Source organism: Protomyctophum parallelum (genome assembly GCF_964188405.1).
Source record: "Protomyctophum parallelum genome assembly, chromosome: 10".
NCBI lineage: Eukaryota > Metazoa > Chordata > Actinopteri > Myctophiformes > Myctophidae > Protomyctophum > Protomyctophum parallelum.
In genome coordinates this window covers 15,233,733-15,249,554 of record NC_139704.1, presented here as the reverse complement: position 1 = coordinate 15,249,554, position 15,822 = coordinate 15,233,733, and the positions used below count along the sequence as shown (strand labels likewise).

General features: G+C 44.5%; 1 protein-coding gene across 5 annotated transcripts in view; it reads right to left on the bottom strand.

Annotated features, from left to right (window-relative positions):
• Window positions 1–15,822, bottom strand: part of ltbp1 (latent transforming growth factor beta binding protein 1) — a 157,260-nt gene that overhangs the window by 69,314 nt on the left and 72,124 nt on the right. For all 5 annotated transcript variants that reach the window (XM_083774400.1, XM_083774401.1, XM_083774404.1 and 2 more), the window contains exons 8-10: window positions 14,817–14,919; window positions 7,887–7,946; window positions 1,169–1,291 (exon numbers count right to left, since the gene is read on the bottom strand). In XM_083774400.1, coding sequence (XP_083630526.1) covers window positions 1,169–1,291; window positions 7,887–7,946; window positions 14,817–14,919 — 286 coding nt within the window. The remainder of the gene's footprint in view (window positions 1–1,168; window positions 1,292–7,886; window positions 7,947–14,816; window positions 14,920–15,822) is intronic.

Below are 15,822 nucleotides of genomic sequence, written 5' to 3'. Positions count from 1 at the left end.
GATAGAAAACGTTTACTCTCACAGAGAGAAGCTTATTGGATCCACACGTTAAAGAAATCAAAGCATTTCCAAAAGGTCTTACATAAGAGTTCATGTTGAATTGCTTTGTATATCCTATAACTGACTGTATACTTGTGTGGGTTTGTAATTTGAGAAGTACTAATAATATATGTTTTTAAAAAGTGCATTGCCTTACTATTTGGTTTACAACATAATAAGGTCACGATTGAAGGACGTTGTTGATTAGTTGAGCTACATCCAAAACAATGTGTGAGAGTGACACACACCAGGCCCTCTCAGTCCATCTAAACGTCATCTCGTCCCTTCCTGAGAGTCACACACACCAGGCCCTCTCAGTCCATCTAAACGTCATCTCGTCCCTTCCTGACCATCTCTTTCTGTTTTTGCTCCTCCTTCCAGATATGAAAAATGAGATCTGTGGGCCTTGGTAATATGTTGTGGCTCGTGCTCCAATCCATGCTCATGGGGGAGAATCTGATTAATATGATAAACGCCATGCTTCCATCCATGCACTTTCATTTGTTTCCCCCCCCCGCATTTATATGCATGTCAACAAACGCACAGTGTTAGCAGATGCATTCACAGCTTTTTGTCTATGCTTGTAGCGTACATTGGAAGTGCCGACGGTGAAATGAAAAACGTGTGTGTGTGTGTGTGTGTGTGTGTGTGCATGTATGTGTTTCCTGCGTCTTTTGGAAAACATCAGTCATATTATGTTGCAGGAACATGACCAAGGATGCAATTCTGTGGTTCAGAAACCAGCATGCAAATATGATTTTGTGTCACGATTTCTGTTCAAATATACAGATGAGAGGAGAGGAGACGAGAGTCCATGGCAGAGGAGAGGAGAGCAGTGGTTCTCAACCTTTTCAGACCGTCCCCAGTTAAAATAAAATCTTTTTTATGTTATTTGACAATTTGGCCAATATTTGACCAGTTTTTATAGTATAGTTTTTCTTTTTAGGTATTAGGTATTAAAAGTCCTACAGGTTGAGATCCACAGAGTAGCGGAGAGCAGAGGCCAATGCAGAGGAGAGGAGAGGAGAGGAGAGGAGAGGAGAGGAGAGGAGAGGAGAGGAGAGGAGAGGAGAGGAGAGGAGAGGAGAGGAGAGGAGAGGAGAGGATGGTTTGGGTGTTCCAGACTTACGTATGCAGGTGGAGAGTGTGGGGTCAGGAACGTAGTCAGCCTTACATCTGCATCTGTAGCTGCCCAGTGTGTTCAGGCACTCTCCATTGGGACACACTCCCTGGAGCTGGCACTCGTTAAAGTCTGCGAATCAACATAAGTGCACATAATAACACAATTATTGTTAATTAGTCCCAATGTTCGCTTTAGCTGTCTGTACCACTGTTATTAAAGGCTGTACTGCTTTTATTTGGCCAATGTTCTCTTTATTATGTTTGCATTATGTTTTACGTTTGCAGTGTCACTAAGTACATTTACTTACAGTAAGTACTGTACTTAACTAAAATTTGTACTCTACTTGATAATTTCCAATTTCAAATACTTTTACTTCTACTCCACTACATTTTACTTTTACTCAACCGTGGGTTCGACCGACTCGACACTGGGCACTTTCTGGTTCATTCTGGTTCCCATTCAGCAACACCAGCTGCCGCTTAAAATGTGATAAACACGACCTATTTTTGTTTTGATATATTCGGTTTTCCAATATGAATTTGGTTATAGACAAACGCTGAATTTGAAGCATGTGTTGGGGAATTTCAGTCCAAAATCTTTTAGCTTCCAAGATTCCATCTGTTCTTTTTCCACTTCTTCTGTTGTTCTAAAGGTCCAGGATTTGAACCTAGCGTGTGCAATCATCCTTGATTATACTGGTTTTCTCGCTATGACGTTCAAAAAGGTTGTTCCCTGTATTAAAACCAGGAAAACATCTGTGTCATCATTGACTCATTTTAGATTTTAGCGTTGGTAAAGCTTTGAATATAGCTATAGTTTTTTAAAGCTAACATTTTTAAACTCAAATCTCAGCTTCTGGGGGTTTCCTGAAATGAAATATTTGGAGGTAGGCAAATGCATATATTTTTTATCCCACGATTTTGTAACCCATTTTTCACCCCTGTGTCAATCATCTAATGTGATCCTGGGCTCTACACACCCTCCGGCAACCTGGGGAGAGCAACGGACTTAAAGGTTTTATGACATTCATTTTCATTTATTTTTCTTTTTTCTTTTAGGCTTTATGACCTCAATTACACCCAAAAAACCTGAACTTTGAACATTCAGTGGATTTTCTGTGGTCTGAAGTTTTCTTTGGGGTTTTTTGGGCCTTTTGAGCTACAATGAAAACAGGCAACACAGTGAAACAGTGACATCTGCTGGCAAATCCCATTGACATATATGGGATTTGCAGTAAGTGATGTCACTTACTGCCGGCAAATCAGAGCACCTGTTTGAGCCAGAAAACCCCAGATCACAGAAAATCTACTGAATGTTAAAAGTTCATGTTTTTTGGGTGCAATTGAGATTAGAAAACCTAAAAAAAACAAGAACAATTCCAAAACCTTTTTTTTAATGTCACAATCCCTTTAACTCATGCTTCCTTCATGCTTGAGTGTCCAAGTTGCTCCTTTACACCTGACAGGGGGGAGTTTCCCTGGTTAGACGTAGCACGTGTAAGGAACACGTTATTTCAACCATTTCCTTTCCCCTCCATCAGGCGCCCCGGCTGGCCAGGGGGAGGCAGTTTAGAGACCAGGATTACTGCATGTTTTTGTGAGGGTACCTACCCTAGGGGACACGGGGAGAACATGCAAACTCCACACAGAAAGGCCCTTTCGCCAACCCCGCCTTCGGGTATGGGCACTGATGACGCGGAGGAGGAAACACGCCTCCAGCACCCACAGCGCCCCGAGCGGGAATCGAACCCAGGACCTTCTAGCCGTGAGGCGACAGCACTACCAACTGTGCCACCGTGCCCCCCAAATGCATATATTTTGAGGGTCCTTCACAAGAAAAGAATTGAGCACCACAAATTAGCGACATACGTTTTTCAGAAAACTGCTAGGATTTAGAAGATTTTTTTTTTTTAATCTGGTTAATTTGCCAAATCCAGGGCCAGGATAATCAGAATGCACACACAGGAGATGTGAATAATAATGCTACTGCATACAGTACGCGGTAGGCGACAGGCAGCCTATCATTTTGAGAGGTTTCATGCGGACCATGAATATTTCATGGGGTTGCATCATAGTGCATGCCTTTACCAGAGGAGGACGTTCCATTTAGCGCTGTCAAACAGTGCCAGAATCACTTGGATCTTATTGCAGGTGACATTTTCCATCCTCGGGGCAGGTGAACGAGGGCATTTCTGAAACCTGTCTAGCTTCGCGGGACAGTTGATCCAAATCACCTTTATTTATGCACAGAACCTCAAAAGCAGGTGAGGATAAAGGTGTCAGCGTTTTTTGTTTTTTCTCCACAACATCAACCTCTCCTGCCAGGAATATCAATGACAGGCGGCCGCCGCATCCTGTTTAATTAAAGAGCCAAAGCATGTTTCCAGCAGCATATATAACATCTGTTCCTCCAGGCCACACCCATCGAGGCTGTCAATCACCCCCCCAACACATGATAATTATCCCCGAGGCCATAAAACGCCTTTTGCGATGAACCGAGGAGAAAGAGGGGGAGATTGGATTGAATCTCTGAGTGCTGTTTTGGCGCCTCAGGTGACACCGGCCATCACATATCACGTGTGACGTAAATAACCACTTTCTTCCCCCAAACCGTACTCTGTAATATCCGAGGTGGACCGTTTTCTGATTAAGATCAATTTTCCAATTTCCAATACTTTTACGTCAATACATTTATTTGAAAACTTATAGTTACTAGTTACTTCGTAGATTTTGATTATTATTACAAAACATACATCAACCACTTCTTGGTAAAGCATGGCCCACGCCAAAAGATTCTATGTATACTTTAGCAAGACAGTGGTTCCCAAATCCAAAAAAGAAATTTTGGGTCTAGTGAAAATAGCAGATCTACAAGTTCACAACGTGTCGCTTCACACCGCAATGTGAGATTGTAGATTGGCTATTTTCACTACTTCTTAAACATTTGTTTGCTAATTCATGGAATTTCTTCGATTTTTCTTCATGAAATTACTGAAAGAAAAGATCATTGAAATTTGTTTAAAAAAAACAAAAAACAAAACACACAAAATGTAGGGAACAAAAAATAAAGGACCCATAGAAATGTGTCCGCGACGCACAAATGGGTCCCGACCCAGTGTTTGGGAACCAGTGCTGTAGGATGCACCTGTAAACTATGTGAAATCAGTGCCCTCTGAAGAGCCGGGCAGTGTGCCAGGGACCTGGCACTACACACAGAGCATCAGGTGAACTCCATCAACTCACTGACACATTATCTCACATCTGTTTAATTATGCGTGCAACACCTACATACGCGTACCGTGCGGACAGAGCAGCACACACCGACAGGCCCGTGACATGGACAAGCTGGCGACCGGGAGAAGACGTGCACAGGCCGTTTTGTGCATGTGCCTACATGCACACGCATGCACGGAACGAGCACCCAAGCACACACGGACACCGTACGCAGAGGAACACGCGCACGCACAGACACATACTGTCTGTATGTGTGTATTGCACACACGCTAGCTTTGTAAAAGCTAGAGCAATCCTCCACTTTGATGCACTCCCTCATACTGCTCCAAGACACAGTGGCACCACATCTGGTGGTGAGTAAACACACACACACACACACACACACACACACACACACACACACACACACACACACACACACACACACACACACACACACACACACACACACACACACACACACACACACACACACACACACACACACACACACACCTACAGTAGCTGCAACCCAAGTAGAACAGAGATCAAGGGATGTGGAAGAAGAAGAAGAAGAAGAAGAAGAAGAAGAGTTGTTGTGGATTACAGCGAGACACGGCACCTCAAGAGGGAGAGCCAAGTATGGGACTCTGCTTCACACACACACACACACACACACACACACACACACACACACACACACACACACACACACACACTGGCAGCGCTCCGACGACTCGGCAGCAGCAGGTCTCGGCTCTCCTTTCAGAGCCCTCTCCCCGCTAGCCGCAGGCCTGGCAACCACCAGGGTACCGTGGCACCGCGCCACGCCAAAACAACCAGTGGTGACAGTGAAACCTGGACCCTCTGTTGGTGCTGTCAGGAGCCGCAAAGCTTACGTCAGTGTGGTTGCTGCGGAGACCAATGTTTTTACGGCGTGGCTCTGAAGGAGCTGAACCGTCTAGAAATAGGTCTGTCTGTGTGGGTCTGTCTGTGAGTCTGTGTGTTTGTCTGGGGCAAATCACAAACCGCTCCCGGCGCCAAATTTAATTTCACGCTGCCAGTAGGCCAAGGCAGTACGTCCGCTCATTTCTTTCCCCATATGTTTTATATTATTGATCATATTTAACTTTTATATCATAAAATGAAAGTCAATGGCGGTTGGGATTGAGCTGAATCCTTGGCGAACGTATTACGTTACAGACTGTCCACACAAAGTCTGACGGAAGCCACGCTGTTGGTAGACCCCGTCTTGCTTACTTCAGCCACCATGTGACTAAGCTTTTTTGGCACATAGGTCCTCATTCACAACGAAAATGTACGCACAGGTGTAAAGGAGATGCGTAATGATATCGTATTTATCCGTCCTCTCAAGCTACGATTAGGTCCCGTGTTATTCAGGGAAGCTGGTGTAATCACTTCATTTGTGCGGATCGCCGGTTGTACCCTTTCCGCATTTTTCCCAAGCGATTCGCCTGGTGTCGCCACACCATATAAGGCAACAGGAAATATCGAAATACGTCATCATAGCCTGCACAGATCAAGTTATACAACAGTGAACCGCGATGAGCTTGTAGAGCAGTTCATTTTGACAGGCGGGTCTCTGAACGGACAGATCTTCAAGCAAACAGTGCAAGTTATATGTATATAATTATAAACGAAACTTGCCAACTTGGCACACATTGCTTCACTCCTTGTTAAATGTCAGAACGTTAATAAGTTAACTGATGTTACAGTTACTTTCACATATGAGAAAGAAGTTAATTTGTACAGTTCACCACACGACCAAATGCTATATTAAAACTCGGCAATGATAAAAGCCCTTACTGATGATTGATGAATTGCCATGCACTGCAGGGTTATAAAAAAAAAGAAAGAACAATTGCACACTCGCCTGCAGAGGTAAAATAGATATCCGATACTTTTTTTTTTTATCAGAGCTGTATTGATTCATGCGGGGAAGGTCCGTCTTTTAGATTAATATCATCTCACTGTCATCTGTCTGAATGCCATGTGGAGAATGGATTTGTTCTGATCATGGACACGTAGGCATATAGAGGATGCACACACACACACGCACACGCCACACACACACACACACAAACACACACACACACACACACACACACACACACACACACACACACACACACACACACACACACACACACACACACACACACACACACACACACACACACACACACACACACACACACACACACACACACACACACACACACACACACACACACACACACACACACACACACACACCTCCAAAATCCTCATCTCCACTCTTTTCTTGAGGATAATTATGACTGACAGGGTGAGGACAGGTTCAAAAGCCACTTGTCGAGAGCAGGCCTGATTCAGTGTGTCTCTCAAGAGCTGTCCAACCGTCCACTGTGATCACATCCACATGTGATACTGGTAGAGGGAGATTTATAAACTATCACACAAAGTCAGACACGCTGTTGGTAGACCCTGTCTTGTTTACTTCAGCCACCATGTGCCTAGGCTTGGGAACCGGAGGAACAGGATCAAACATTGAGGACCCAGGAATCGGTTCCATCACATTCTGAACCGTTTCTGGAACCGTTTTCATCACACTGTCAGAGCTGTTCACATAACCACCAGAACTCTGAGAGTGTAGACATAGTTCCGGTTGTACACTCTCAGAGTTACAGACCTGTTGGGCTCCATTTGGAACCCCCTATAGGGAGATGTATAAACTATGGCAGTGGCTTCTCTCACACCTCAAACCCTGCCTCTCTGAATACATCAAATATCTGTCTCTAAGTGACGAGAAGAAATTAAGGATGAAATAAACTAAGAAATTAAGGCAAGAAAGAAAGAAAGAACGGGTGTAGCACCACCAGATGGCACTCTCTGCAGGTACAGCCCACAAAGCGCAAAGAGAGAGAATGTGTCCAACAGGACCACATGTGTGAAAACAAGCACGCTGGGGGAGAGGGGAGAGAGAGAGAGAGAGATAATGATCTCCTTGTCAAAAAGACATATGCATTTCATCTCCATGACTTTTTGCTAGTATTCCCCTTTATTCAAAATGTTTTCTCTCTCTCTCTCTCTCTCTCTCTGTTGCAGGGTTTCTGTATGCGCGCATGGTGACAAATGACTTGTTTGAGCCTCATTTCTCTCAGCTGATGCCACTGAGAAAACAATGTACTTTCTTCCCTCGCCCTCTGTGGGAGTCACACATAAAGTAAACAATGCCGGTGCAGCAGGAGCGGTGTTGAACAAGTGTGGCACGATGTGGCATGGAGTGTGTGTAAGTGTGTGTGTGTGTGTGTGTGCGTGCGTGTGTGTGTGTGTGTGTGTGTGTGTGTGTGCGCGTGTGCGTGTGTGTGTGTGTGTGTGTGTGTGTGTGCGTGTGAGCGTGTGTGTGTGTGTGTGTGCGTGTGTGTGTGTGTGTGTGTGTGTGTGTGCGCGCGCGAGCGCGTGCGTGCGTGCATGTGTGTGTGTGTGTGTGTGAGGTGCTGTACTCTTACCTTGGCAGTGAGAGTTGTTGATGCGCTTGTAGCCCTGGGGGCAGTCGATCAGTGGGATGGCTAAAGAGAATATTGAAGAGATTGATTGAAATAATAGGAGATAGAATGAGATATGTTGATAGAAAATTGTAGAGACAAGGAGAAAAATACGTTACATGTTAACACTTAGACTGCGGCCGTGTGGCCACAAGTGGTAAATAGCTTGCGCGGGGCCGGAATTGGGGAGATTACAAGTCAAGTACTTCCGTTTTCCCTGATCGGAGGAGGCTTGAAGACCTCCCATTGTAAGAAAAGGCTAATGTTAGCATTAGCTCACACTAGCTATCTTTCTCGAGAAACGTTTATATTTCAATCGCGATGAAAATTCAGAAATCAGATCCGAACCTTGGATGTCTGATCAGCACAACGGACAGCGACGTCGTTTTCGAGAGAGCCAAAGAAGATCCTAATTATAACAGTCTACACATGCACGAGCGTGTTCCATTCAGGGCAAAAAGTTGTTTCAGATCCACATAAAGTGATATAAAACGTATATATACGTCAATCGCAGACAACAGATGGCTATTAATTAAGACCGGGAAAGAATCTGTATAATTTTTTTTAAAGCATATACCCTCGCTCAGATATCATACATTTTACAAGTAGGCCTACATGTGCACAGGCATAAGTGCATGTTTCTTCACGTTCACACAACCAAACAAAATATAATCTATTGTCATTGTGATGTGAAGGCTAACTGCACAGCGAGAGACGGTAAGGTGGTTGTTACTCTGGTTTATCACAAATGACAGGGTGTTGTATACAGCCTTTGCCCCACTTTGATCTCCAATCACTAATTCATGGCGTTGCCTTCGAGAGCAATCTCTCAGCATATTACCAGCTAGCTGTTCTGGTGACTAGCATAGCATCACTGCTCATGCCGAAGGGAAATTAGATTTTGGCCAAATGGAAATATTCACCATATACAGTAAAAAAGAAAGAAAGAAAATCCTCATTTGCATCTGGTGGTTTGGTCAGTGCTCAGTCTCGGAAGCACAACCAATCAAATCAATGAAATGATCAGATTGATGCAGCCAGGTCCTAGCAGATCACATTAGAATGAAATGATCAGATTGATGCAGCCAGGACCTAGCAGATCACAAAGGCAGCAACTGATCAAGGCTACGAGTGAGCTTCATTTGAACCATGTGCATTTAAATAGATTGTCATTCCCTCTGGTCATTGAACTTCCAGGGCAAAACAGGTGTAAGACATCGTCCCCTCCATCCCCCTCCCTGCTACTTCCAAATGCCAAACATCATATATTCATGCCGCTTCATCTTGGGAAAGGTTGACACTAATTACTTGCGTGGTAAAATGCCACAGAATGCAGCCAACATCTGGTTGACAAGTTCTCTGGTTGAGTTTGAAAGAGAGAAAGCGAGTGAAGGGCAGGGGGGTGGGACCGTGGGGGGGGGGGTGAGATAGAGGGAGAGGGGCGACGAGAGAGCTAAGAGAGAGAGGGAGGGGGCTTAGATACAGTAGATAGAACAACACCAGAATGAGACAGAGGCAGAGAGAGAGATACAAGCATGCAGAGCTAGATAGTAAACAACAGCCACAGACAGCGTGTGCAAGGGAGAGAACAAGAGACGGAGAGAGAGAGAGAGAGAGAGAGAGAAGAGAGAGAGAGAGAGAGAGAGAGAGAGAGGGAGAGAGAGAGAGAGAGAGAGAGAGAGAGAGAGAGAGAGAGAGAGAGGACACATAGCATGATGACATGGGGAGAAAGGTAAAGAGAATATGACAGAGGCAGAGGCAGCCTGAGGACACGTTCCTGAAAGGTATTGAAATCACATTTCCTGTGTTACCCCTGGCTCAGAATAAAGCCACCCACTTTTAAGCTGAGAGGAGTGACACGGGCTGGAAAAGTCAAACTCCAAACTCTCCTTGTGCGGCTAAGTGGCTCTAGACTTGTAAGAGGCTAGTGGCGGACAAAGGCACCCAGTGGCGAGGTGGTACCCAAATACCTGCAAGGAGATTGTTAACTTACTCAACAGGAGAACAACAAGGCCATGTTTGTTTGCGGGTAAAGCCCAATTTATATACCAGCTACAAGTGTCTCCAGGGCACAATGAGGTGGTTCATGGCATGTCTAACCTTACGCCCCTGCCATTCCTGGGGACGAAACAGAGGGAGGGGGAACACTGTGGTCCCACAGTCCTCTCTGTTTGGTCTGTTAAGAAATAATATAGACTTGGCAATGGAGAGGCCAGGAGAATAACTCTCTCTTTCTATACTGTTTTGTGTGGTTCAGTGATCGGGGGTTGTTGTTTCAGTTTGACACAGTTATATAAACCCTAACATTTTCACCTACTCCTAAGCAACAAGAGGGGACCGATAGCTAAACAGAGTCATCCAAGGTAAAGCGTTTTCAACTGTAATACGATGTGAATCAAAGAGAGTTGATATAGACGAGGGAGGCCCCGCAGAGTCCAGAACCAAATAAGCTGCTTTGCTATTATATGATAGCGATCAAATGAAAGGCTTTAATCTATTTGTGGAGAGCTCTCTGTGCTAATGGTGCTTTGATATCTGTCTGAGAGGCGGAGGAAGGGATAGTTCTCTGGGTCAAATTAGCTTTTTATTTACTTCCTCTGAGGTCATTCAAGTGAAACTAGTATACCCCCCGCCCTAACATGCAACTGCCTCCCACGTCTGAGTTTAAAGGGAACCCTCGCCATGCAAATACACAATTGTCAGGACGGACGCAAGCCCACACACACTCAATGGTACGTGCATCTTCTCATGCTCTAAGTCCCATAACTTTGGCTTTTGGGAGAAATTTAAATTTTCTATAAAAGGGAGCCGGGAGTTTGGGACGTCTACCAGCTACTGCACATGGAACGGAGCTTCAGCCAAGCTCCTAATCTACTTCCCCTCTCTCCTGCCTACTCTGGCTAACAACCTCTCTAAAATAAGCCACAAGGGGGCAGGAAGCAAGGGGTGAGGGGGTGGTGGTGAGACGGGGGGCACACCGAATGCCACAGAGGCATTTAGTGCCCCCCCCCCCCCCCCCCCCCCCGCCCCCCCTCCGGAAATAAACCCCAGGGTGAACGTCGCCCGTCTTTTTATACCCAGATAAACACAAGGGCGGTATAATGTTCTTCACTCGCAGTGACTCGGCTGCTTTATTCTGCCTGCTGCCAGCTGATGCACGGCGTCGGTGCACTTTAACCACTCAAACACTCTACTCTTAGTAAAGGGACCTGAGTTACAACTGTATTTTGACCCATATTCAGCTATTAGTGTAGATTTTCGTCTTACCCAAACATTTCATTCCTATTGACAATTAATGGAGAATTTACATCATATGTGAATGAGCAAATCGGCTATTTTTGTCCTACACAAACATGAAATTCCCACTGAAAATGAATGGAGAAAGTATGTCATATGTGGACGAGCAAATCCACATGTTACGCCATGATGATGTACGATGTTAGGTGCGCCCCTCACTTCACATTAATCTCTACAACAAATCTTGTTGCGACCAGTTGTAAATTTTGTAAAGCTTGTAAATCTGCAATATTTGTCTATTTGTTTTATAGATGTTATAACGATAATGCTTTAACACAGTAAAAGTCCTGAGTGTTCATTTAAATCTACGAGTGTAAAAATGGACACACAGTTAAATCAACACGCTAGGATTTCACAGCTTACAATTATATCCTTGAAATACTGTGGTGGTGGTGTGGTCTTACAGACAGGATGACAGTGATGACAATGTTGTCACTCTGAATATATTGCCGTTGGAATGTAGGGACATTGTATATTAGTCTTACTAGTGTGTCATGGAGAACTTGTGCTGGGAGACACGGTGAGGTTCCCCCACTGTCACTCACATGACATTGTGACTCTGAACAACGGCGTTCTAAGAGCTCACTGAAGCAATACCGATATATTGTAGTTACACTGCGGTGCCAAATATGGCTTGCGATATTTGTCATTTCATTTCAATGAATGTCACTGAGCTACATTTTTCTTGCATGCCTTTATGCTTTCCTACGTCAAGCACAAGAGTCCATGAAGTGGAATGAAATGTCAATTCCGATTACTTTAAAACTTCTGTGTATAGTTTGTTTCTGCCTGAGGCTGGCTCTCCACAATTGTCAGACATTTGTTAGCATTGCAGCGTATCAGCGTTTCCAAACTTTAAACAAGTGAGTGGGAGAGATGAAGCTGATATGTCTGGATTGGGGAGACTGCCTCTGTTGCATTTCATCCAAATATGGACAAAACACGGCGTTGTGTTGTAATGCCTGGCTGTGAGAAACAAAAGAAAGCATAGTGACTAGTTCGGGAACCACCGAAAAGTGAGATTCTTTAGAAAGAATGTTGTTAGGTGAGTCAGTAATACGCACAGATCCATGTTTTAAGAGGAATCGGATTGTTTCTGGAAAACAAGACGGGACCGAGGAAGCACCAGAGTCGGCTCTGTTTGCCATGTGAGTCAGTACAGACACTCATGTGTGTGTTTCACTGGACTCACTGTTTCCTCCATCCATGCACTGCCCATTCCCTTCCTCTAATGTCCTCTTTGCCCCCACATGTCATTTTCTCACTGAACACCCCTCCCCCCCCCCCCCCCCCCCCCCCACACACCACACACACCTTTAAAACTGTTCAAATGTGCCAAACGCCTCTGCCTCAGGACTCGCCCCATTCTTGGACCAGGCTAAAAAAATAATGTGAGAAGTACATTTCTCATAAACTAGACCCAGAACCAGTGGTGTAAAGTACCTAAGTACTTCTGTCAAACATTTTGGTATTTTCTTTTACTTTAGTGTATTTAGAGTATTTCCAATGTTCAATACTTTTACTTCTACTCCACTACATCTGAGGAAAATATTGTACTATTACTCCACTATGATCATTTGAAAACTTAAACTTTTTAGATTTAGATTTGTATTACTAGTAAACATACATTAACCACTTGAGATTTTGAAAATAGCTGATCTACAAGCTCACATTGGCAAGCACGCAATGCGTAGGCCTCCTTTTGTCTTTCTTCTTCTTCCGCCATTATTTTCTTTTCTTTTTTATTGTTAGTTTTTTACAAACCTTAGCAATAAGATAGAGGGGCTATGCCAAACGGCCAAGAAACAGAGCAAAACAACCATTGGTCAAAGGGTGGCGCTATAGCACTGAATTGAAAAATGCTAACTTTGAACTGGAATAGCTCATGAACCATTTGACCTACAGCGATAGAACTTCATTACATAGAATTATGCATCTCCTCAAGAGGAACAACTTTTCCACTTTGACCTTTGACAATAGGGCTTGCAAACCTCGCACCTTTGGTATGCAAATTTGGTGGGTGCGCCATTTTGGCTGTGATGAGTCACTACAATAGAGCGGCGCAGTCCCTCCCCCTTTCAGAACAACGAACGGCCCAGGAAATGAAAACGCAATGCATTTCCCCATAGGCAGTTTTTATTTAATTTATTTAAAGACCTTTTAAGCGTCGTACGAAGCCAACTTTTGTCGTGACAAATCATGACAACACACACAATATTTCAGGCCAAACAAAGAATTAGAAAGTAGAAAAGAACGGCAGGTTACAACACTTTTTTTTGTTGTTTTTCTTCTTTATAATTATTTGTTTGGTCCATCGACTAATATCGCACTAGCTGTATATAGGAGTGGCTAGCTGTATATAGGAGGGGCTAGCTGTATATAGGAGTGGCTAGCTGTATGTAGGAGGGGCTAGCTGTATATAGGAGGGGCTAGCTGTATATAGGAGTGGCTAGCTGTAGGAGGGGCTAGCTGTATATAGGAGTGGCTAGCTGTATATAGGAGGGGCTAGCTGTATATAGGAGGGGCTAGCTGTATATAGGAGTGGCTAGCTGTATATAGGAGGGGCTAGCTGTATATAGGAGGGGCTAGCTGTATATAGGAGGGGCTAGCTGTAGGAGGGGCTAGCTGTATATAGGAGGGGCTAGCTGTATATAGGAGTGGCTAGCTGTATATAGGAGGGGCTAGCTGTATATAGGAGGGGCTAGCTGTATATAGGAGTGGCTAGCTGTATATAGGAGGGGCTAGCTGTATATAGGAGGGGCTAGCTGTATATAGGAGGGGCTAGCTGTATATAGGAGGGGCTAGCTGTAGGAGGGGCTAGCTGTATATAGGAGGGGCTAGCTGTATATAGGAGGGGCTAGCTGTATATAGGAGTGGCTAGCTGTATATAGGAGGGGCTAGCTGTATATAGGAGGGGCTAGCTGTATATAGGAGTGGCTAGCTGTAGGAGGGGCTAGCTGTATATAGGAGGGGCTAGCTGTATATAGGAGGGGCTAGCTGTATATAGGAGGGGCTAGCTGTATATAGGAGTGGCTATATAGGAGGGGCTAGCTGTATATAGGAGGGGCTAGCTGTATATAGGAGGGGCTAGCTGTATATAGGAGTGGCTATATAGGAGGGGCTAGCTGTATATAGGAGTGGCTATATAGGAGGGGCTAGCTGTATATAGGAGGGGCTAGCTGTATATAGGAGTGGCTAGCTGTATATAGGAGGGGCTAGCTGTATATAGGAGGGGCTAGCTGTATATAGGAGTGGCTAGCTGTATATAGGAGGGGCTAGCTGTATATAGGAGGGGCTAGCTGTATATAGGAGGGGCTAGCTGTATATAGGAGGGGCTAGCTGTATATAGGAGGGGCTAGCTGTATATAGGAGGGGCTAGCTCCCCTCAAATATTAAGTGAGGGGCGCTCTTATCATCGTACTCGTACATCATCATAGGACAAAAATACAGATTTGCTCGACTACATACATACAGGTATGACGTAGATTCTCCATTCATTGTCAATGGCCTTTAATGTTTGTGTTAGGACAAGAATCTACACTATAGCTGAATATAGGAGGGGCTAGCAAAAACTGTAGTAAACATGTGGGTACTTACATGGATTCTTGGGACATTTCTGGCATTTGTGGAAACCCCAGGAGGTCCCGATGGACGCACAGCAGTCCTCCTGTTTACTGAGTCCTGGGAGAGCCTTCCCACACTGATACACATAACACACAGTCAGAGAGAGAGAGAGAGAGAGAGAGAGAGAGAGAGAGAGAGAGAGAGAGAGAGAGAGAGAGAGAGAGAGAGAGAGAGAGAGACAGAGACAGAGACAGAGACAGAGACAGAGACAGAGACAGAGACAGAGACAGAGACAGAGACAGAGACAGAGACAGAGACAGAGACAGAGACAGAGACAGAGAGAGAGAGAGAGAGAGAGAGAGAGAGAGAGAGAGATTAAAAGGTGAGGGATGGAAATTGCAGATGAGGGAGAATAGATGAAGAAAGAGGGGGATATAGGTAGTGGGATTGAAAAGAAAGATGTGGAAAGCGTGAAAGAAGAGGGAGAAGATAGATTGGAAGAGATAATGGAAAAATCAGTGTTATTAAAGTAAGTAATCTGTGTTGTGTTTAAACAGTCTGACAGACTGCACACACACACACACACACACACACACACACACACACACACACACACACACACACACACACACACACCTCATGATTCATCCAGTGCGAAACAGATGGGCACACTGAGATAAGAACGTGCATCTTTTTTCCCTTTCCAACCATCCCACTGATAAGTCTCTTATCTTTACAACACCAATTTGACTGCAGAATGCAAACCAAATTGAACAGCGCTCCGAAGAAGCAGATAAGTGAACAACACACCAGTATAGCTAAAAACCTGGCAAGTTATTCAGATAAAGATCTGTACTTTCTTGATATAAGCCGCTTAGACAGACGAGATGTACTGAAATGCGTCCGGTTGGAATGATTTAAATGGGTGATTTCTGTCTGAGTGGTTGGCTGTCCTTTTAGACGAGGGTAGAATCCTGAATAAAATAGCTTCAGACTGGTCTGACTGACCAAAAAACATCTCTCTGACCAACAATAATGG